This window comes from Pan paniscus, chromosome 1 (genome assembly GCF_029289425.2).
Source record: "Pan paniscus chromosome 1, NHGRI_mPanPan1-v2.0_pri, whole genome shotgun sequence".
Classification (NCBI taxonomy): Eukaryota; Metazoa; Chordata; class Mammalia; order Primates; family Hominidae; genus Pan; species Pan paniscus.
In genome coordinates, this window is record NC_073249.2 from 65,637,197 (window position 1) to 65,662,113 (window position 24,917).

At 35.4% G+C, this 24,917-nt stretch overlaps 1 protein-coding gene across 6 annotated transcripts in view; it reads right to left on the reverse strand.

The window, feature by feature from the left end:
* Positions 1-24,917, reverse strand: part of TSEN15 (tRNA splicing endonuclease subunit 15) — a 44,184-nt gene that overhangs the window by 13,895 nt on the left and 5,372 nt on the right. Inside the window, exons 4-5 of one of the 6 annotated variants that reach the window (XM_057301937.2) lie at positions 9,751-9,788; positions 7,732-9,117 (exon numbers count right to left, since the gene is read on the reverse strand). The exons of 2 other annotated variants lie outside the window; for them this stretch is intronic. In XM_057301937.2, the coding sequence (XP_057157920.1) occupies positions 9,104-9,117; positions 9,751-9,788 (52 nt within the window). In that variant the 3' untranslated portion in view covers positions 7,732-9,103. Of the gene's footprint in view, positions 1-7,731; positions 9,118-9,634; positions 9,789-24,917 lie in introns of those variants that run through there. 3 more of the 6 variants (XM_003815609.5, XM_008968567.4, XM_057301938.2) reach the window with 3 other exon arrangements.

A 24,917-nucleotide genomic window follows, 5' to 3' on the forward strand; every position in this document is an offset into this window, starting at 1 on the left:
ACAACATAGTCTGTGTAACAATCTGGTGCATCAGAAGAACGGAAAGAATAAAGTCCCCAATGACCCTAGGTTTCTGATCCATACAAGATCTTCTTTCTGATCTCCAGAACCCGAGCCATGAAGTGGGAAAAAGTCCTCTAGGTGGCCCATTTCCCAACCTGGTGGTACTTAGTGCCCTTTCCTTCTTGCAACGTCCTCTCACTGTCTTCCCAAAACAACCTGAAACTCACTCCCATTAAAGTGACAGGACTCAATAGTTTGAGGTTTAACTCCAGCTCCTTCTCTGTTCACGCAGCTATCCAGTTGTTAAATCTACCTGCCGGCTCTCTCCTCTCCTTTCTATTACCTGGAAGTGCTGCTCTCTGAATATTCCTTTTCCTCAATCCAGGAACATGACAGATTTGCACTTCCCCTCTTTCTTGAGGTAGATCATGGCCAGGCACGTGGCTTCCTTTGGCTAGTGAAACGTGGACAGGAGTAACATGGGCTGCTTCCTAATTGCAGTAAGCAACACTGCAGCTGGAACTGCCTCCTGCAGCTGGAACTGACAGCATTTCAGATGGTGGAGGCCCTGTCATTCTGATTTCCAGAGTAAAGGGCATGCAATGGGTCGTTTCAGTCAATGGGCATGTAAAGTGAGCAAGCAATAAACACTTGTTAAATGAACTCGCTGGCTGTTGCTGCATAATAATCCAGCCCACCCTGACTAATATGCCCAGGCTATTATTGGGGTTCAGGCTCTCATTCCTCATCAAAGCTTTTAACACATGCCACTCAAAGTGTGGTTCATACACAGGTATCAATCCACAAACTATTGCTGCTCTGCAATGATGCAAGTATAGAAATTGAGAATAAACATTTAGAAATTCTTGTAACAGTTAAGCTGATTAATTTGACCTATTGAATCTAATAATAACATATTTGGAATTGTCTTTCCGCCAGATCTTAGCACGATGTCTTACCCATGAAGGTGCTAACAAAATGTTTGTCAAATTAAATTGGATTATTGATTCATGATTAAGAAACAGAATTATGTTAGGATTCCAAGCACTGGCAGGCAGATCTGAGGAATACTTGGGGTGCAAGATCATTGAGGTGCAATGATCATTTATAAGTTTCTGGATTTTCTGTTTGTACCAGCACAAAATTTAGTGTCAACAAGCAGAGAAACTTTCTGAGTTCTTCTTTATTTACTATTAAATATTGTTTTAGGTTTGCCAACATAAAAGCATGAGCATGAATGTGTTTATCCTCTGGAATAAAACTCTGTAAATATATTGCTTATGAATATGTTTTTCAGAATTACCCACAAACAGCTTGACATTTTGATACATTTGTTCAAGTATCAGAGGATAATGTAATTGATCCAAAAATCACTTCCTAACTCCCTCCAGGACTGAATAATTTTTTCCTCCCAAAGACTTTGGCACACACTAATATATTTCTCTGCATCATACAAGAAAAAGGCAACATAATATTCTGAAAACAATACAGTGCTAGGTATCAGGAGACCTGGATCTAATCTGCCTTACCCACTCCACTTGCTTGCTACTACTTGGAGCTATTACTTAACCACTTGTGCCCTAATTTCTCTATCTTATGAGGATAAAAAGTTAATAACATGTAAGTAACATCAGCTCTGTTGTGAGCATCAAGATATAGGGTTCTGAAGCACTTAGTAGTGAATAAAGTACAACATGATTATAACTTTGCATTTATATATAATATTGTCCTTGTAATGCTCTTGAATTATTTTGTACCTAGATTTTCTCCTTTCAAGCGAGACAATAAGCTCCTTAGAGGTTCACTGTGCACTTTTTCTTTGCATATGATCCAATGCTGAGTACTTTGGGACAAATAATACACATATGATGATCGTTTGAAAACTATTTATCGTAAGTTGTTAAACCCCTTCACCCTTAAGTAAACTACACAAACTTTATACACTGCAAGACAAGTATTTCTCAATTCACACTAACAACAGGTGTTTAGAATTTTGGCTAAAGAGAGTTGTAATTGCCTGTCTGAATTCCTTGAGGGTAGAGGTCATGTCTCACCAATCTTTGTATCCCTAGACTTACCACAGTATCTGAACACAGAGAAGGAGCCCAGTTTATATGGACTGCATTATGTACCCTTCAAATTCATATATTGAAATCCTGTCCCACAATGTGACTGGAATTGGGGATAAGGCCTTTAGGGAGGTAATTAAAGTTAATGATGTCATAAGGATGGGGCCCTAATCTGATGGCGCTGGTGTTCTTATAAGAAGATGAAAAGATGCCACCAGACAGCATGCACTTGCACGTGCTCTGACCCTCTCTCTCTCTCTCTTTTTCTCAATCTCGCCATGCCCCACAGAGGAAAGGCCATGTGAGGACACAGCCAGAAGGCTGCCATCTGCAAGCCAGGAAAAGAGCCCTTAAAAGTCTGCTAGCACCTTAATTTGGAACTCCCAGCATCCAGAACTGTAAGGAGATAAATTTCTGTTGTTTATGGCACCCAGGCTGTGGTATTTTGTAATGGTTGTCCTAGCTAAGATACCAGTTAATGTCTGAAGATAAACTGATAAATAACCTTTAATAAAATACTTCTTATTACTTCCACTTAGTACCCAGAAACCTAAAAGGCCAATCTCTGATTTTGCTTAAATTGGCTTTGGGAAAATTTTCAAAATCATTTAAACATTATAATAGCACACCCACCTACTAGACATTTGATTTTTCCATCCACTTTCCTTAGTGAGTACAAGCAGTTCTTATCCAAAGATCATTAAGAGGATTAGGGGGTGGTAAGGAACAGAACAGTTATTGGCCAGAAAGAAGGGAAATTGTACTATTAATTGCTCAGAGGATAGCACATTATTCTGCACATGTAAATACTCAAGGTAAAATATGGCAGATGAATAAAGAGCTTCTATATAGAAGAACTATAAACTTTGGCAGGAACCACTGTGCTGCAGCAGTGAAGAGGCCTCCTGCTAGGGGCTGCAATGGAAAAAGTGACCTCAGAGAGGAATTCAGAACAGAAATACCCAGAAAGAGATGAAACACCATGAAGTTTTGGTTAAGTCATTTGGTTCCAGGCTTATAAAAGGGAAAAGCTGTTTTAGTAAAAAATAAAAAATAAAAATAAAAATGCTGACTACGTGAACTTTGCAGATTACTCTTCTATTCTAATTGTAAATTTGAATTCCAAAGTACCTCTTCCTTCATGTTCTTTACAATAGATCTATGGTGTTTAGTAACATATTCTTCTAAAGAGTCTCAGCCAGGAGAAGCAAATACTTAGTCTGGAGCCATAGGACCTAGCTTAGTATTCCACTGAGCTGCCCCAGCACAGAGGGCACACTGATTAGAGACTCCAGAAAAGAAAGGCAAAGGCGGCACCAGAGAGAAATCCTCACATGCCATTTCCCTCTTTCATGCCCCAGCTAAAGAAGGCACCTCTTTTACAGAAAAGTTTATACCGGCATACCTTGGAGATATTGAAGGGTCAGTTCCAGACCACTGCAATAAAGTAAATATTGCAATAAAACAAGTCATACAATTTTTTTGGTTTCCTAGTGCCTATAAAACTTGCATTTACACGAACATGTAGTATATGGCATCATGTCTAAAAAACAATGCACACACCTTAATTTTAAAATACTTTATTGTGAAAGAGGCTAATGATCATCTGAGGCTTCAGCAAGTAATAATCTTTTTGCTGGTGGAGAGTCTTGCCTTGATGTTAATGGGTGCTAACTGATCAGAGTGGTGGTTGCTGAAGGTTGCGGTGGCTGTGGCAAAGTCTTAAAATAACATACAATGAAATTTGCCAAAATCATTGACTCCTCCTTTCACAAAAGATTTCTCTGTAGACTCTGATGCTACTTGATAGCATTTTACCCACAGTAAAATATTCAAAATTGGAATCAATCTTCTCAAACTCTGCTGCTGCTTTATTAAGTTTATGTAATTTTCTAAATATTTTGTCATTTCAACAGTGTTCATAGCATCTGCACAAGAAGTAGATTCCATCTCAAGAAACCACTCTTTGCTCATCCATAAGAAACAACTCCTCATATGTTCAGGTTGTCTCATGAAATTATAACAATCCATTTACATCTTCAAGCTTCACTTCCAATTCTAATTCTCTTGCTATTTCTACCACATCTGCAGTTAACTTCCTCCACTAAAGTCTTGAATGCTCAAAGTCATCCACAAGGGTTGGAATCAACATCCTTCAAACATTTTTACCTCCTCCCATGAATCACAAATATTCTTAATGGCATCTAGAACGGCAAGTCCTTTTCTGGAAGGTTGTCAGTCTACTTTGCCCAGATCCATAACAGGAGTAACTATCTATGGCAGCTACAGCCTTACAAAATGTATTTCTTAAGCAATAAGACTTCAAAGTCAAAATCACTCCTTGACCTTACTGAATGGATAATGTGTTCACAAGCATGAAAACAACATTAATCTCCTTGTATATGTCCATGAGGGCTCTTGGGTGACCAGGTGCATTGTCAATGAACAGTAATATTTTGAAAGAAATCTTTTTTTCTGAGCAGTAGGTCTCAATCGTAGGCTTAAAATATTCAGTAAACCATGCTGTAAACAGATGTGCTTTCATCCAGGCATCGTTGTTCCACTTATAGAGTATAAGTAGAGTAGATTGGGCGTAATTCTTAAGGACCCCAGGATTTTCAGAATGGTAAATGAACATTGGCTTTAATTTAGTCATCAGCTGCATTAGCCCGAGACAAGAGAATTAGCCCATCCTTTGAAGCTTTGAAGCCAGACATTGGCTTCTTTCTAGCCATGAAAGTCCTAGATGGCATTTTCTTCCAATATAAGGCCGTCTGTCTACATTTAAAGCCTGTTATTTAATATAGCCACCTTCATCAACTATCTTAGCTAGATTTTTTGATAATTTACTGCAGCTTCTACATCAGGATTTGCTGCATCACTTTGCACTTTTAAGTTATGAAGACAGCTTCTTTCCTTAAACCTCATGAACTAAGCTCTGCTAGCTTCAAACTTTTCTTCTGCAGTTTTGTCACCTCTCTCAGCCTTCACAGAATTGAAAAGAGAGTTAGGGCCTTGCTCTGGATTAGGTTTTGGCTTAAGGGAATGTTGTAGCTGGTTTGATCTTCTCTGCAGACCACTCAAACTTTCTCCATATCAACAATAAGGCTGTTTCACTTTCTTATTCGTGTGTTCACCGGAGTAGCACTTTTCATTTCCTTCCACAACTTTTCATTTGCATTCACAACTTGACTGTTTGGCACAAGTGGCCTAGTTTTTGGCCCATCTCATCTTTTGACATGTTTTTCTCACTAAGTGTAATCGTTTCTAGCTTTTGATTTAAAGTGAGAGATGTACTACTCTACCTTTTACTTGAACACATAGAGGCCATTGTGGGGTTATTAATTGGCCTAATTTCAATATTGCTGTTTCTCAGGGAATAGGGAGGCCAGAAGTAAGGGAGAGAAATGGCAGAAATCCTGGTTGGTAGGGCAGTCAGAACACACATAACATTTATCAACTGAGTTTGCTGTCTTATATGGGCACAATTTGTGGCACACCAAAACAATTACAATAGTAACATCAAATATCCCTGAAAAAAAGATCACCATATCAGATAAAATAATAAAAAAAGTTTAAAATATCGCAAGAATTACCAAAATATGACAGAAAGACATGAAATGATCACGTTGGAAAAATGGCATCGACAATCTTGCTTGAGGCAGGGTTGCCACAAACCTTCAATTTGTAAAAAACACAATATCCCCAAAACAGAATAAAGAGAATTGCAATACAACAAGGAATACCTGCTTATATTAAAGCAGCAATGTATATCTTTTACCACCAGCACTTAGCCAGAATAGTGAGTGTTCCAGAGCTGGGGTTTATTGCTATGTGATGTGATCCTGAAATTCATTTCAGGATAAATTAGGCTTTTAGAATGAAAAACTAAAATGCATACTTTCATACGGCTAAGAAAAAAAAAAAAAAAAAAAATATATATATATATATATATATATATATATATATATATATATAAAACCCACCCCATCTACCCCTACCCTAAACAGGCTTTTATTTCTAAATATAGATCTACATTTTAAGCAAAGCATGAATCAAGTCACATATTTAATGTCAGTATAATTTTAGAGGCATGCCAGAAAGAAAAAGGGGATGTGAGTACGTAAAACTTATTTATATTTTTATTTATGCTATTTCCTACAGATTGAAAATAAATTTTCAAGAGTACCGCTTCTCCAGCTAATCTACTCTTAGTAGAGTCTGAAAATGCTGTGGTTATCTAGCAGTGCCCTCTGGTGTCCAGATGAATTGTTTTAGTTTGCCTTGAGGGAAAAAATAAGCCATTATATAACCAGACACGGCTATAATCAGCATTCATTCATTTGCCAAGTATTTACTGAGGGTTTACTATATGTGAGTTACTGTGCAAAGAGGCAAGATACAGAGATGTATTAAAAAATACGATTTCTTGTTCTGTTCTTAAGGAGCCCAGTCTAACAGGGAGACAAATGTAAACTCACTTACAAAATTACTTAAATCACTTTATCTAGTTTTTCATTAAAATGAGACATACACAGCTGGGTGGCCTCCCTTTCCAAAAAGTTCTGGGCCATTATTCATGTTAGGATGTGTCTGGCTGGCTTTGGACAGAACAACTTTGGTGAAGTACACAGGGAACATTCTGAAATAGAGTAAACATCCCAAGACATACAGCAGGATTCAATCCTAGTTTAAAGAGTTGGGAAAGCACCTTTCACAGCCAACCCCAAAAGACACTTCTGGTTTTGTAGTTATATAGGAGCCCACTGGTCAACAGATCCGACACACAAATCTGACATTATCCTTACACTTCTTTCTGAAAATGCTATTTTTCTAGAATTATAATGAAAGACCTCAAAATGAATCAAATGAGAGACTTAAGAAATCAAGAGACCCTAAGAATTTATCATAAACTGTTTGAGGATTCTTAGACCTGCAAATTTTCCACTAGAGTCACCCAAACACATATTGTTCTGAATAGGTCCATCTTCATGTCTTCTGGGGAAGCAGAGGGAGCCTGAAGGAGTTATGGAGACCTCCCACCAAGAATAAAAGTGAAATTCAAATACCATCAAAGGAAGGAGTCAGGAATGACTACAGATGAAGAATGATGCTTTATACTATTTTGTGATGTTCCTAATTTTCATCATTTTTCCATTCTTGTTATTGTTGTTTCCTAATCAGCCATGAAACCCTAGTGTGTAGGCAGGACCTATGACCTGCTTCCAATCAACAGAATATGGCAAAGGTGATGGGATGTATGTGATTACATTATATAAGGATTATAAGGTCCATCTTGCTGAGACTCTCCTTTGCTGGCTTTGAGGAAGCAACCAGTTATATTGAGAAGGCCCACGTGGCAAAGAGCTGAGGGTGGCCTCCTGCCAATGGCATATAAGCATTGAGCACTCTCAAGGAACTGAAGGCTACTAATAACCATGTGGGTGAAAAAGCTGACCCTTCCCCAGTCAAGTCTCAGATGAGACTGGAGCCCTGCCCAACACCTTGACTGTAGCCTCATGGAGGACCCAACTAATCTGTGCCTGGGTCCCTTGCCCACAAAAACTATAAGATAATAAGTGTGTGCTGTTTTAAGTTGCTACATTTGTGGTAATATTATTTTGCAATGATAGATAACTAACATAGATTTCAAGACACCTTTTAATTTTAAAACATTTTTATTATAAAATACAAATAAAAACATTGAGAAAAGACAAAGTCATCCATTTTCTGCCTCCTATCCCACTATAACCAGTTAGTAATTTGATTTACTTTGTTATCTTTTTATCATATGCTTGGTCTGTTATTTCAGCCATGATTACACCCACTTATACACTTTTCCATCTTGCAATTTTTACTTAATGTAATGTTTTCATGTTTTTAATAATATTCATTACTAATTTTTAATAAGTACATTATGTATCATTTGTATATATCTGTTTATTGACTATTTCCTAGACCCAGGGATGGCAAACTATGGCACCACATTTGTAAACAAAGTTTTACTGGAACAAAGCCATGCCCGTATTGTTTATGTGTTGTCTATGGCTGCTTTTGTGCTTCATACAGCAGTGTTGACAAGTTATGACAGAGACAGTAGGTTTAAAAACCTAAAATGGTTACTTTCTGGCCCTTTATAGAAAAAGTTTGCCAATCTTTACCCCAAACTTTAAAGTGGTTTATAATTTGGGCTACTAAAAGTAATGTCACTTGGAACATCTTTGTGCATATAATTTTTTATACTTTGTACAATTTGAGAGACATTAACAAAAGTGGAATAACTGGGTCTAATTAATGAAGACATTTTTACGGTTGATTCTCTCCCACACTGTTGTAATATTCAAGCTATGATATGTGATAAGAATGAAAAGGATGGCCCAGAACTCTTGTAGGTAACATGTCTCTGGTCCCTGTTACTTAAGACACGTAAGTTACTTAAGACACACTCTGGATGAACGTATTTTGAGTTTTGATTTAAAGTTAACCAAAAAAGAGAAATAACAGTAACTGCAATGGGAAGACCAATTGAAAGAAATCTTTTAATTTTTACTGGAGAGGAAAAAGTAAACAGAAGTGGGTGACAAGGTACATATAAAATGCCATTCTATGGTAGCTGCAGTGGCCAAAAGGCACTGGGGAGAGCTGAGTAAGAGAAAGAAATGGCAGTCTCAACAATGAGCTGGCAGTGGCAGCAAGAAACAAAGAGACAACTTTGAGTGTGGGATGACAAAAGCAGCACACAGGTCCCACCCATCTGAATACATCCTAGGCATAAACCTGTATATAACTGTAATTAAACTGTCTCTAGATAACAAAGTTTTAAAGAAATCACCCTATATTTTTTAAGAAGGAGAAAGTCTTCTACCTGGGGAAGTTTTACTCTTCAGAATGAAAACCTTATGGAATGGGGAAGTCAACCCTCACTATCTACGTCAACCCTATCTCTGAGATAAAAGATGAAGCAGTCTGATGGGTCTCAAATCCAATCTTGTATGAATAAAACAAGCATCAGGAAACATGGATGTCATCTTCTAAGAGAAATATTCTGGAAAAAAAAAAAATCAGGATGGACTTTTCTCCGATAAACAAGGTAATCCAAAAGCAAAATTAGAAAGATATTTAATGTAATTATCCAAATTATACCAACAAAGTATGTAAAGAAATCACATATAGCACATTTATCTTATTAAAATGTTCCTGTCAAAATGTCAACCAATTTAACATTTCTTAAATAAGCGTTTTTTTACTTACAACTATTATTAGCCTTTACATTCCACCTCAGTTACTCACTAAAATAATTAAATGCATGATGACTTCATAAAATACTTTGGAAAACCATGAAATTCTCCAAAGAGTAAGGAAATCAATATTTTTTTTGCAAAAATAACTAGGAACATGCTACTTTGAACAAAATATAACCAATTTTCTGACGTATGAAAATCAAGACTTTTTTTCTTGAATTTTCCCTATGGCAAAGGAAGTGGCAGTTCTGTGACTGACTTGAGTCATACTTAAAATCATGTCATAATTTTCCTCTTTTTGTACTTCTTGCTGTCAGTTACCTCAAAACTGACCTGAGGGTCTGGCAGCATAAATCCATCAGTAAGTTTATAATAGACTATTGTAGAATCAGACTCCACTATGGCCAAAGTAAAAGACATCGGCAAATCTGGATCACCTTGCAATTTTCGAGATGCCTTCAAGATCTCCCTTATCCTGAAAATAAAGTCACAATATACTTAGGAGTTGCAGTCACTCAATTAGATGAGATGTGACAGAAGAAAGCACTAGAAAACTTGAAAACAGGTCACAAGAAACCAAACTGAAGTACAAAGAGAAAAAATAATTTTAAAAAATAACATCAGAGGCTTCTGGTATAGTATCAAATAAGTTCAACATACACATAATTGGAATCACAGAAGGAAAGGAAAGAGAATGGTATAGAAATAGTTGACAGTTTTCCAAAATTGTTGTCTCTGAATCTGAAGTGTATCTTTTATAGATAGCATATAGTTGGATCTTGTTTTTATATCCAATCTGACAATCTCTGCCCTTTTGAGTGTTTATTCAAATTTAAAATTAACATTGGTATGGTTGGATTCATGCCTGCCATTTAGCTATTTGTTTTCTATATATCACATGTCTTTTTACTTCCTCTCACCCTCCTTTATCACCTTCTTTTCTATTAAATAGGTATTTTCTAGTACACCATTTTAATTAATGTGTTTTTTTACTATAGTTTCTTGAGTTTCGTAGTGATGACTCTAGAGATTACTATTGCGTCTTAGTTTATCACAATTTCTCTCAGCTTAATACTAACTTGATTCTAAAAAATATAGAAATTGCTCCAATAGAGCTTTATTCCTTTCCTCCGCCTTTATGCTATTATTGTCATATATGTTTATATATTTAAACCCAGTAATATAGTGTTATAATTATTACTTTAAATAATTTTCTTTTTATAAAGTTAAGAGGAGAAAGGAAAATATATTAGGGTCTTTTACATTCACATATTTAATATTCCTGGTATTCTTCATTTCTTCACATAACTGTCTGGTGTCATTGTTTACTCCAATATAGCTTCATTCCTTCCCCCATCCTTTGTGTTAATACCGTCATATAAGTTACTTCTTAACGTGCTATAAGGCTGGTCAGTTGATTTTTGACAAAGGTACAAAGGCAATTCAATGGAGAAAGTCTTTTCAAGGATACTTGAAATGAAGATAGTAGTACACCTTTATGTTTACACATAAGATTATTATATGAATCAATTAAATGGCATATATGAAAAGACTTCATAAACTGTCAAGTGGTCATATTATGTAGTATATATACAACTTTGCTACCTTGCAAATTGGGATATAATATTTATAGATACCCCTGCCTCCATGATTATTGCTAAAACTGAATACTAACCCAAACATACTAAGGTACACTGTACCATTAGTGGAAATACAGAAAATGTTTCTTTTCTGAAACAGTCTGAATCCCAGAAATTGACTTAGTCCTTAAAAAATTATTTCCACCTATGCTGAACTGCATTACAACTAGCTAGATTCTTATTCATAAGAATGATTTACTTTAGAGAAAGATATTCTGATAAAGCAACGATAGATATTAATCAGAAACTTCATTACTCAGCACTGATGGGAAGTCACACTGTGATAAAAGGCAGCATATCACAATTGCTTCTTCAATGCAAATCTTTTAATGTAGCTAAGTATTTTCCTTCTTCAAAAGTGGCACGCCAATATCTAAATTAATAATAATAGAAAAAGATACATTTTTATAGGCTGTCCATCTTGAATTAATTTTTTTCTACAAAGATGGCAAAGAAGAAACAGACAATGGATCAACTAAAATTTTAACTTATCTACATCTTTTGTTGTCAGCATGTATCATGATTACTTCACAGTATGCAATATACATAAAACCCAATATATAATGCACATAAAGCCACTTCAGTGCCACAAGATAAATTTCTCTAAACATCCCTAACTGGTAGACTGTGATGAGAATGGGACACAGACAAGAAGGAAGCCTGTTAACACAACTTTAACACATTTTCCATTTCTGAAGATATAATGTTATTTAAATCAGAAGGTGTGTTTGTATGTGTGTGTTGGGGGGTGGTGTTCACTAAGGAAAACTATATGGGAATTCTAGCCCATATAGTGAAATTTAGAATAGAAATTTCCATCTTATTCACTACTCTTTTTCCATTCTCAATTTATATCTGTTTCCAGAGTTCTTTGATTTAAGCAGCAAAACATTTTCATACTTACCCCAAATACCCATGCAGGAAACCCTAACATTTGAAAACTAACTCAGAGTTGTAAAAGGGGTTTTGTTTTCAGAGTTGAGAGAAATCACTGTCAAAAATGAAATGGAAGTTCCCATTTCTGAGGCCTTGTTTATGGTATTTGGTTGGAGGGGGCGGTGATTGTGAATTACCAGTGAATCTTCTCACTAGTAACAGAATAAAATAGTTTATCTGCCTCTGTTACTCAAGGTACATTCCAGAAGTCTTACAGTTTCTTGTTCAGGATCTCTTCTAGTCAATTTTTCAAGTATGTTTAAAGCAAAGCCATCATCTTTTCCTCAACAAACAAGAACAAGACCTTTCTTGTTTGTTTCCATTATAGGATACTGCATAAAATCTTAAAAATGTTTATTTTGCCTTTTAGTCAACAGATTATATTTTCCCAATCTATTAATAATAACAGTAACAAAAGATTCTTAAGTTCTTAAAAAACCACATATGATTGTAAAGATCCCAAGAACATTTAAGTATCACCAGAATACTATAATCTCACTTAATTTCTAACAAGCTTATGGTTTGAAATCTCACTTTAGAAATGACAGAATGTTTCCTTATATGTATAAATTTTAATAGCTCAGTTCTTTGGAAAAATATTGTGAAGATACTGGAAATATTGTATGTTTCATCACACAAATCTACAACAATAAACGATAAAATTCTTTATAGTTCATATTGGATAGAAATCAACCTATGAAAAATATAACCTATGTATTAATACTAACAGTTTCAAGTTTTAAACTCAGTTATATCTAAAGGGAAAAATCCCACCTAAAGAAAAATATGTATCAATCATAATAGCTATTTAATAACAGCAACAAAATTTGATGCTCACAACAGGTTTTTATTTCTCATAACTGTTCATAGAGGAGCTCTGTGTACGGAAAAAAAGTGATTCCAGAGCTTCATATAGCTAACTTGAAAACAAGCCTGAAGCAAATACACAGTTAACACTATTTGGCTAATACCTTTAGTCCAAGCTATTTAAATGCTTTCCATAAATCTTAGCATTGATTTTTCTGTAATGATTCTAAAACAGAGACTAAGTAATCTCTGGAGATTTACACAGAGGACAAGAAGTTGAAGACCGCATTACTTTTAACTTCAAATGCTATTGAAATAGAATGTATCATGGGTTAAAAGTAGTATTAATTTCAACCCATAGAAAGTATCTCCTATCCTCTTCAATGTGGCCAAATAATATATGCTATAGCCTTATTAGTAAAAGGGAATAATTCCTTGATTTGCCTCATTATGATATAATGGAATGACATGCCATAATGCAACTCTGAAACATAATGCAAAATTAAGTTGGTGTCAGAGGCACCAAAGAAGCCTTATTCATCCACAGGCTCAGTCCCAAAGAAAAGTTTCAGGGATAACAGACCACCTCCTTGAAATTCATGCCAATGCCTTCCCAGTAAAAAATCAAGGCAGCTAAAATTCCAAGGGGGTTTACTGAACAATGAAGCTATCCACCCCAGTGGGAAGTCATTCTGTAATGAACTGCAAGCTTTTGTTTAAGGGTAAGAGAAAAAAAAAATGCTGTATCAGTTAAAAGAAGCTGCCAGAATTGGGGGTTTCACCAGCAGCAGATTTCTAGCAGAGGGAAGGTGAGGACACACATCCTAATATGCAGAGAAGCCAAATGACAGAAGTCATTTTGCAATTATGAGACTTTAGGACTCAAATAAAATAGTGGTCATTAAATGAATTTGTAATAAGGATTATGCTTTCAGAAAGTGGAAATATTTTTCAATTACAGGGAAATAATAATGGGCGGTCCTTCAAGAAAGTATGTAGCATTTGAGGATCAAATCTCATAACTAAGAATATCTTCAGAGATGTTCTAAAGAAAGAACTAGTTCTAGTAACCCTCAACTCCAGAATTAATATAAGTCCTTTTCCCAAGGCACTAGGGAAAAAGAGGGGTGAAAGGGCAGAGAGAATATAAATGAAAAAAAATTCAACTAAAAAGTAAAGAGGCTATTCATAACATTGGCAGGTTACAATGCAAAGCATGGAAAATGGTGATAAATCCTGCAAGTGGATGGATTTTGCAGATACATACATATGTACATATATATATATATATATATATATATATTTTTTTTTTTTTTTTTTTTTTTTTTTTGAGAGAGAGAGTCTCGCTCTGTCACCCAGACTGGAGCACAGTGGTGTGACCTTGGCTCACTGCAACCTCCACCTCCTGGGTTCAAGCAATTCTCTTGCCTCACTAGGCCTCCCAAGTAGCTGGGACTACAGGCACACACCACCACACCCAGCTAATTTTTTGTATTTTTAGTAGAGACGGGGTTTTGCCATGTTGGCCAGGCTGGTATCAAACTCCTGACCTCAGGTGATCCGCCCACCTCAGCCTCCCAAAGTGCTGGGATTACAGGCGTGAGCCACTGTGCCTGGCAGATTTTGCAGACATTCTAATTTTTTGGAAATTCTTAAAAGGTTGCTTATAGTATATTCTTATGTTCTTTAAGGTATTAATTAGGAAGTCTCTGCTGCAGGAACACAGTAGCCTAAGATAGCTTACCCAATCTTTCAACAAATACTTACTTAGCACCATGTACCAGGTACCAGGTTAGACCCCAGGGATATACCAATAAACAAAACCAAGTTCTCACTTTCAGGGAACTTACTTTCTAGTGGAGGAAAACAGACAGTAGATAATCAAAGAAAACCAAATATGAAATATGTTGAGTAGCATTAATATATCAAGTGTTTTAAAGGAGGACCACTTAGTAGGTCCAGGAGGTGAGATAATAGCAGCTTAAGCCAGAGTGGTAACAGTTGTAGTGTAAGTGGTAAGAAATGGACAGATTCTGGATGTAATTTTAAGGAATTGACAGGGTTTACTGATAAATTAATTTGGGGGTATGAGAAAATGGAAGAATAAAAACTAAGAGATTATAGCAAGGTTACAGGATACAAGGATAATATACAAAAGTCCACTGTATTCCTACATATCAGCAATAAACAATTGGAATTTGAAATCAAAAACAAAACACCATTTACATTAGCATCATAAAAGATAAATATTTAGGTATAAATCTAACAAAATATTTATAGGATCTATGTGAGGAAAACTGTAAAACTCTGATGAAAGAAATCATAGGAGATCTAAACAAATGGAGAGATAGTCCATGTTCCTGGATACCAATTCTTCTCAATGTGATCTACAAGTGCAATCCCATTCAAAATCCCAGCATGTTGTTTTGTAGATATTGACAAGCTGATTCTAAAATTGATATGGAAAGGCAAAAGAGTCAGAATATCCAATAAAGTGTTAAAGAACAAAGTGAGAGGACTGATTTTATCTGACTTTAAGGCCTATTACAAGCCGGGCACAGTGGCTCACACCTGTAACCCCAGCACTTTAAGAGGCTAAGGCAGGTGGATCACTTGAGGTTAGGAGTTTGAGACCAGCTAGCCAACATGGTGAAACCCTGTCTCTACTAAAAATGCAAAAATTAGCCAGGTGTGGTGGTATGCGCCTGTAGTCCCAGCTACTCGAGAGGCTGAGGCATGAGAATTGCTTGAACCCAGGAGGCGGACCGGGTTGCAGTGAGCCGAGATCGTGCCACTCCACTCCAACTTGGGCAACAGAGTGAGACCCTGTCTCAAAAAGATCACATAAAGAAAAAAAAAAAGACCTATTGTAAAGCTATAGTAATCAAGATCATGTGGTATTGGTTAAGGAATAGATGAATAGGTCAATGGAATAGAATAGAGAGCTCAGAATTGACTCACATAGTCAATTGATCTTTGACCAAAAAAAAAAGGTAATTTGATGAAGAAATAAACATCTTTTCAACAAATGGTGTTAGAGTAACTGGATATTCACCTGGAAAAAATCAATCTAAACACTGACCTTATATCCTTCATAAAAATTAACTCAAAATGGATCACAGACCTTAATGTAAAATGCAAAACTATAAAACTTCTAGAAGACAAAATAGGATGCCTTGGATTTGGTGATGAGTTTTTAGATAAAATACCAAAAGCATGATCCAGGAAAAAAATTATATCAGATTCTATTAAAATGTAAAACTTCTGTTCTGCAAAATACAATGTTAAGATAATGAAAATATAAGCCATGGACTGGGAGAAAATATTTGTAAAACACATATCTGATAAAGGACTTGCATTCAAAATATACACAGAAGTCTTGAAACTTATCAAAAAGAAAACCCAATTTAAAAATGGGCAAAAAATCTGAACAGACACCTCACCAAAGGAGATATACAGGTGGCAAATAAGCATATGAAAAGATGCTCAACATCATATGTCATCAGGAAATTGCAAGAAGTTAAAAGAACAATGAGATGCCATTGTGTGCCCACTAGGGTAGCTAAAACCCAAAATGCCATGCTAGCAAGGATACATATTGCTGAGTGAAAGCCAATCTGAAAGGCTACATACTGTATAATTCCAGCTATATGCCATTCTGGAAAAGGCAAAACAACACAGAAAGTAAAAAGTTCAGTAGCAGCCAGGGATGTGTTTGGGGGTGAAGAAAGGGATGAATAAATGAAGCATAGGGTATGTTTATGGCACTGAAACTATTCTGTATGTGATGATGAATACATGACATTATGCATTTGTCAAAATCCACAGAACTGTGCAAAAAGAATAAACCCTAGTGTAAATGACAAATTTCAGTGAATAATACTAATAATGTATGAATATTGGTTAATTGTAACAAATGTACCATACTAACACAAAGATGTTAATAATAGGGGAAACACTATGCTGGACTGGGACTTAGATGGGAAATCTCTGTACTATCTGCTCAATTTTTTCTGTAAATCTAAAATTGGTCTAAAAAATAAAGTGTGTGTGTGTGTGTGTGTGTGTGTGTATACATTGTAAAATGACTCTAAGGTTTTTGGCCTGAGCTTCAGAACGAATAGAGTTGCCATTTATTGACAAAAAGAAAACGACAGAAGGAGAAAGTATAGGAGCAAATCAAGATTTCTTTTTGGACATGCTAATTTGAGATGCCTTTTTTAGATCACAGTGGAGATGTCAAGTAGGCACTTACATATATGAGTCTGAGGTTCATGGAAGAGGTTGGGATGGAGATAAAAATTTGGGAGTCATCAGTATATCGATGATATTTAAAACCTTAGAACCAGATAAGGCTGCTTAGGGAGTGAGTATAATGAAGAGAAAAGCTCAGATGACTAAACCCTAGTTACTTAACCTCCTCAAATCCCCAAATTAGGTTCTTGCATTAATAGCTAAACATCTATATCCTTACAGATTTGCACATTGTAATTGGTATCCATTACAGAAAACAGAAACAAGCATTACAATTCCTAATATTCTGACTCAAATAATTTTCCCACCTTTGTTTCAGGATTTCCTACAGATTTTGTAGTGGCAAAACTCTTGATTTAACTTTCTCTTACCTTTGACTTCCTTAATCCTTAAGAGGTTGCTTCTCCTGAACTGTTACTTCCCAGGAGGAGAGCTGTCTGTTTGTTTGTTTGTTTTTTCATATTTTTTCTATGTCTGTCTCTCCTTTCCTCCCCTCCTTTTCCCATCATTCCCATATCTCTTGTATCACACATACTCACTCCTTCTCCACCCATGCCACACCAATCTAGGGCTTTCTCACCAACTGCAGGCAGGTACTCTCTCTGCCATTACTACATACCCAGTCATAATGAACTATTGGCAAATTTCAGGCCCTCTCAGCCCTCAATACCTTGCTCATGTTATTACTTTAACCAGGGCATCCATTCCCATCCTTGTTCCTTGTTCTTGCATATTTCAAACATCTTGTCCTCCAGTAAGTTTTCCCAGACTCTCTCGTCTCTTTATCCCACCAGTCAAAGTTAGGTCTCCTCCCTCTGTGGTCTTCCTCAGTACCCTGTACATATCTGTCATTACATTTATCACACTAGATGTAAATGACTATCCATCTCAGCTCCAGACTGTTAGCATCTTGTAGGCAAAGTCCATAATATTTTGCACCCCATGAGCCCAGGCAGCCAATAAATAAATAAGCAACTTAGAAAATACTGGAATAATTTGTAATTTACCTTTTTATTCTATCCTAAAACCAAATTTTGCCTCTAGGTAGTATATAATTATGTTTGTATTAATTATATTTAAATAAAAAGTATAATCAAATACATTTATAACATTTTTAGTGATGGGTAAGAACAATAAATAAATTTTTAATTTTCCCTACACATCTCGGGGTTTTAAAATATTAGGTTTTTTCTTCTCCCCATGAAAACACAAAGGCAATGGATTTAAAAATAAATAATTCATCCATTTATATTATCTGGGTTACTGCTGTGATAATACAAACAGCTAATAAAATGTTCTTTAAAGTAATCATGTCCTTTAAAAAAGAAAAATTACTATTGGCAGTCTTTAAAAGCTATATTGGGAAAAATTAATTCTGACAAAGAAAAAATAACTAAAATTCATCGGATTCAATGTATGAGGAAAAGAGAGTACATTCTTTTGAAAACAACATTGAGGGAAATAGGATATGATATGCATTAATAAGCTAAGCATCAGATTAAGCAAATCACCACAGGCTAGGAATCTTAACTTTGGCTCTGACATTCATTTCTAATGTGCACAGAATTATTTTCACTTCTCTTAAGGCATAAATTCCTTTAATTGTACAATACTCTTGCCAAAATAATTTTATTCAAACCAACTTTTAAAAGCTCTTAGACTTTTAGCTTCATGGTAGCTAAGCTTGCACAGGAGCAATTTGGTATATGGAATGTTTACATCTTTTTCTAAACTTCTCAAGTAATATGCAGATGCCAAGAAGAACTTTTGAAATATTTTTGTCTCAGATAAGATGGCTGAGTGTATTCAATTTAGAAAGGTTACCAACTGCCACGAAACAATAACAACAAAAGAAATGCCACTATTTGAGGTCCTAGGGGAACAAAATGGTGATGGGAGAGGCTCCATTCTCCCATCCACTATTCTTCTCTGACACTGAGAAGAAAGAACCATTTACAATTTAGTCAGGTTTGAAAGGATGAATGATTCGCGTATTACTAAGGAAGGAACTACAATCCTTTGGGGAAAGAAAAGGAGATTAATAGTTTCAGAAAGCTGTATCTTAACTGTGCCTGGATTTTATAATTGTATAAGACATTTCACTTCGCTCAGCTTTTTTTAAATTTACATATAACCACAGATGAGCTTAAAATATGTCAACTAAGGTTTTCCCACCTCTTGTATCTTACTGAAGAAACAAAATTTACATTAGAATTGGGAGGTGACATAGGGTCTATGAGGGGGAAAAACAAACAAACAAAAAAAACCCTACCAGTAGTTAAAGACTAGAAAACCATTTTGTTCCCTTATAATTTGAGTCCCTGTATAAGTCACTTAAGATATTTTCCCATTTGCAACTACCTGTAGTACTACTACTATTACAGAAAATTGTAATACTATTATCCTAATTTCAGTATAGTATACTTTTACCATTTAGGGCACTCAATAAATACCAATGGACCCAAGGTGGTCCAAAGTGAAGCTAATCAGGCTATCTCAACATAAATTTGACTTCATTTGCAATCTTAGCACTGAAAAAGATAGGTCACTAGTTTTAGTTAGTATTCCTCTTGTTGTCTCATCTTTAAATCCATCAGATCTCTTTCATCTCTGTGTATCTATGAATATGATTTTCTACCATTGCTTTGTCTGAGCAAACTGTACCTCTACAGTCATTTACCAAAGTTGCTTCATGTATTCCTTAGATTCAATTTAGCAAAGAAACAATCTAGAGTACTGTCCATATGGATACCATGCAAATATACAACTTAATATGGCATTATAATGCAAACTAAAAATTATTTTACATTAGCTTTAGGAAGTATTTTTAGATGAGAGAAACAAGAAACACTAGCAATTAATTACTTCATACTCCATCAGCAAAATTTTCCCACTAGATAATCAGAAATGGGCACTTTATCAATTTTATTCTCCCATTACAGATCAGGAAATAACATTAAATCAATATTTTCATAAGGACTATTACACACAAGACCTTCTGAAACTTGAAAAATATGACAAAGTGTTTTAACTGTGATCACATATCATATATAACTGCTTTACAGAAAACGCTAATCACAAACCGTACTTGTGCTCAAAGTAATGCATTCACTCACAGTCATTCAAATACACATTCACCCTGTAATGGAATCTGTCGACACTCTTGCCAGAAAGTATGTAAACAAAACCACCAGGTCTAAAGCCTGGGAAAGTAAGTGGGAAGCAGACACTAAAAACTGTTCAGGCATTCTTAGAATAGCACACAGATACAACATTAAACACTCCTTAGAACAATTACCTTTTAAGGAGGCAGAAAATACATATACACCATAAAATAAATAATAAACCATATAAATATACATGCCACTCTGCCACATAACAGTCAAGTGGTGACTGAAACAGTGGGACTATTTGTCATCACTAGGGAAATACTTTATAACTAAGTTGTAGTTAACTATGTAAATGACAGAGTTTGGTTCAGTTTTACAAACAACAGATTATAAAATTTGTCTCCTTCAATAAAAGAGACAGTTATCAGGCCTTATGTGCTATATGCTCTTTGTAAATAATAAGAAATTGTAGCTCCAGCAAACTGCCAACTCCTCTGGCTCTACAGCTATGTATGCTACCCAACTCTCCTACTAATAAAAATGTTATTTAAGGTTTTTTGAGGACTACAAAGCATTTTTTAAAGCACTATATTCAAGCAGCTAAGACGCACAGTCTAAAATGGTGATTTACAACTGGTATGCTGAGGTTGGTTGTATAGTATGTGGCAAGTAATTTGTTTCTAACAATAGAGTAGTAAAGTTGGCAGGGTATTTTTAAATATAAAACTAATATTCCTGATAATATTATCAGTCTCACCAGTGATATTCCAACATTCTTTCTTGAGTGAGAGTCAAAAGACAAATTAGCGCTAAGAGGTCCTGGGAACAATATATGGGCCAAAGCCCATTATTACTATAAAAGAAAGAATAATGGCTATTTTGGGGGGGAAGAAAGATTATGATTGGGATGGGGCACATTGAAAAGTTTGTGGGGTGCCTAGAAAAGTTCTATTTCTTGACTTAGTTATAATTACAAGAGTTCTAGACGTTTGCCTTATAACTCATTAATTTATACATTGGTATTGTGTGGTTTTCCGTATCTAGTTTCATTTACAATAAAATCTTTTTAAAAACCAATAAAGCAAGAGAAACTCTAATAGCTGTGAGGCTAACTGAGACCGTGGTACAGCTCACTTAATCTTTTATTATCTTTTGGAAAAAGTGGGGGTACAAATAAAAATATACTTTTAACCTCAGCTTTTTGTATGTAAAGTTAGGATAAAACAAACACCCCGTATACCACTAGGGATTTTGGTGCTGATTTAATGAAAGTCTACTTGTAAAAATATTTTGAAATACTTTGAAATTCTGTAACATTCTCTGCAAATGCAAAGTATTCTTAAAACCACATAGAATAAACAATAGTCTCACTTCCTTGCTTAAAGCCCTTCAATGACACCACCCATTTAGCAGTAATTTTCATAGTGTTCTTTGTGGAAACCTAAGACTCCACAGACATGCTTCAGGGGCAGGGCATCATGTACAGATATGCAGATTGTGCTTTGCACAAGGGTGCCTGGCACAAGTGGATCTAAAATTTGGCCTTCATTGTTCGCCAAGCCTTGAACCTTACTGAAGAGACATTTTCCTTTGCATGTCGAGAGGGAGCTCCTTTTCCTAAACTGTTCAGAGACTCTCTAAGTGCTAGCTGTAGTTCTGTTCAAAAGTTCCCAATTAAACAGTACCTTATTTCTGTCAAAAAATAAAAACAAACTGTCTGCAAGTCTTCTTCAAAGTTAAGACAACACAAACACATTTTATATTTGTAATTCCTTCATTTACAAACATATTTGAGCATTTGAGTTCCTCTTCTGTGAGTTGCCTGTTCATATTCTTTGCCCATGTTTCCCATTGGGATTTTTTTTCTGAAGTCACAGAAGCTAATTCTAAATTAACCTGTCAGTTATGCACATGTTATAAATCTTCTCCCAGTCTGTGAAAACTTACACATTGCAAGTGCAAGTGTAAACTGGTAATAATCCTTTTGAAAACAATTTAGCAATAACCAGTAGAGATGAAGGGATAGGCCAGGCCTAGTGGCTCACACCTGTAATGCCAGAATTTTGGGAGGCCAAGGCGGGCAGATAACTTGAGGTCAGGAGTTCGAGACCAGCCTAGCCAATAAGGTAAAAACCTGTCTCTACTAAAACACAAAAAATTAGTTGGGCATGGTAGTGCATGCCTGTAATCCCAGCTACTTAGAACGCTGAAGCAGGAGAATCACTTGAACCCGGGAGGCGGAGACTGCAGTGTGCCAAGATTGTGCCACTGCACTCCAGCCTGAGTGACAGAGCCAGAATCCATCTCAAAAAAAAAAGAAGGTATAAAGGTATAAATGTCCCAGCTATTCTTAGGAAAACTCTCATACATGAGTACAAGGAGGTACTCACAAGGCTATTCATTAGAATACCATTAGTAATAGCAAAAAAGTAAAAACAATGATGGCCTTCATAATCTAAATAAACTTTCCCATCTAATTTTCCATCCTTTCCCTCTTTTCTCTGAAATTTTATTCATTCATTCATTCATTTGCTGCCTTAAGGAATATTACTAGACACCTACTCTGACTAGACACCATGCTAGGTAGGCAGTCATGCTTAATTACTTGCAGTTGCCCTACTAAACCATGGTCTCTTACTGGCTAAAGAGACTTTTCCTGTCCTTCCTCTGGGTTTTGACATAATTTTGTACATATCCCTGTTAAACTACTTATCAGTACTCCATAATACTTGTTATTCAATTATCTAGCTACAAAATAAGTGAAGGCAGTCCCAAATCACACATTCAATTAAATATCTGAACAAAGGGCAATTCTGTTTTTTTAAATTCCATCCAACAATTACCAAAAAAAAAAAAAAAAAGTATTTTCTAAGTGAATATTCAGTGCTGGAATACTACTTTCATGAGGATGTCATGAAAGTATTTGTTATCATGGTATCCCCAGCACCTAGATCATTGCCTGACACATAAGAGTCACTCAATAAATAATTGTTAAGACCAAAAAGCCCAAGCAATATTATCTGACAAATAATAATATTTAAAAGTGAAAACAGAATCGTTAATTTATGTAGATGTTTTATCACTGAATAAGTAAAAGCTGTTTTCCCTCTTAAATAAAAAGTATTTTTTCTTTCATGGTGAGTTGCCCTCACATCTTCCCACCAAATACTTTTAGGACATGTCCCAATGAATTTCTTTGCTATACAAGGTTATCAGAGACTCAACATCAATCATTTTCTTCTCTGTGTTACTAACACAGAAAAATTCCCACATTAACTATGAAAGGCTGGAATTGCAGCATTACTGTTAGATATATAACATTTTATATTATAAAATACACTAAAAGTAAAAATAGATAAAAGTATGCCTACTACCTAAAAGACTGCCCTGTTAAAGACTGAGTAATGAAATCACACATACACACATATACACCCACACATTTCCATTTGTTAAAAAGTTATTTGCATAGTTTGAGTTGAGAAAATGTTATGCACTAAAAGGCATATAAATCTAGTATGTATCAGGCCTCATTTGTGCTATATTCTATATTAGTATTCTACTGTATAATATAGTTAAGAATATTTATATAAAACAAGACATAAAGATTTAAGCTCTCTCAGTTATTAAATGCAACAGCATCAAAATGGCTTACCAAATTATCATTCCAACTAATTCTACTTGAAGAAGAAAACAAGCTTTAGCCATTCAAGCTAGAAAAGCATTAATTACCACCTGGAAAATACTAGAAATTAACAATGGAAACAAATTTGTACTTCTAGACTTATGAAATGATTTTGATTAAAATAGGCTATTGCTTTCATTAATTTTATTTTTTAGGAATAAATGCAGGTTAATTTCAAATAGTAGCTCCTTGTCCAAACAAATAATATAACATTAATACTAGCTAGGACAATATTTGTTACAGTAATTAAAAGACAGAAGTAATGAGTTCTGAGGAATGAATTAAGACTCTTGGATATAGGATGGCTTGGAAATCATGCTAGTAAAAACCGGAAAGTACTAGCGATTAAATCTAATGTCAATGCTAACAACTATTTGTAATTCTCAAACACAGAGAAAACAGTAAGGAGCTTCTCAAAGAAGCATATGAATAGACTGACATATTAAAAAACAATTCTCATTATGAATAATAAATACAAAAAAATACTTCATAGAAATCTGCAAATTTAGTTTAATATGGCTTCATGAAATATGCACAATGAAAATAACCAGTTACAGCAGCTTTAATTTAGAAGGGATCTTGCATGTACTGGTAATCTAAATCCCTCAACAACACAATAAGACGAGGAAACTGAAACCCAGAGAAATTAGGTGTGTTGCTAAACATCAAACAAAATGTTAAGTGTCAGTCCCAAGACTAGAACCCAGGTCTTAAGACTTTATAGTCTGGGGCTCTTTCTACTAGACTGCTATGTATTCAGTCATAGTCAGCTAGAAAAAATGTAAGTATTCATCAACGGTATTCATGCTGGAATTTAAGAGGCTCTGCTCTTTTCCCTACTTATATGCCACCCAAATAGAGCTGTGTTTTCATTTGTTCATTCTTCCCATACCCCACTCTCAGAGGTTTACAGCACCCCTTTACATGCTCAATATTACTCTCTTCCACTATCCTCTTGAATCCATCCTTCCTCATCTCTCAAGAATCTTGCTCCATCAATAATTGCCATCTCTTTTCTATTTTCAGACTTTCTGTAGGACAGCTCACGTGGCAGCTGGCTTCCTTTATAGCAAGCAAGAGAGAGTGCCCAAGATAGAAGCCACAGTCTTTTGTAACCTAATCTTAGAAGTTACATTCCTATCATTTTTGCCAAATTTTATTCATTAGAAAGAAGT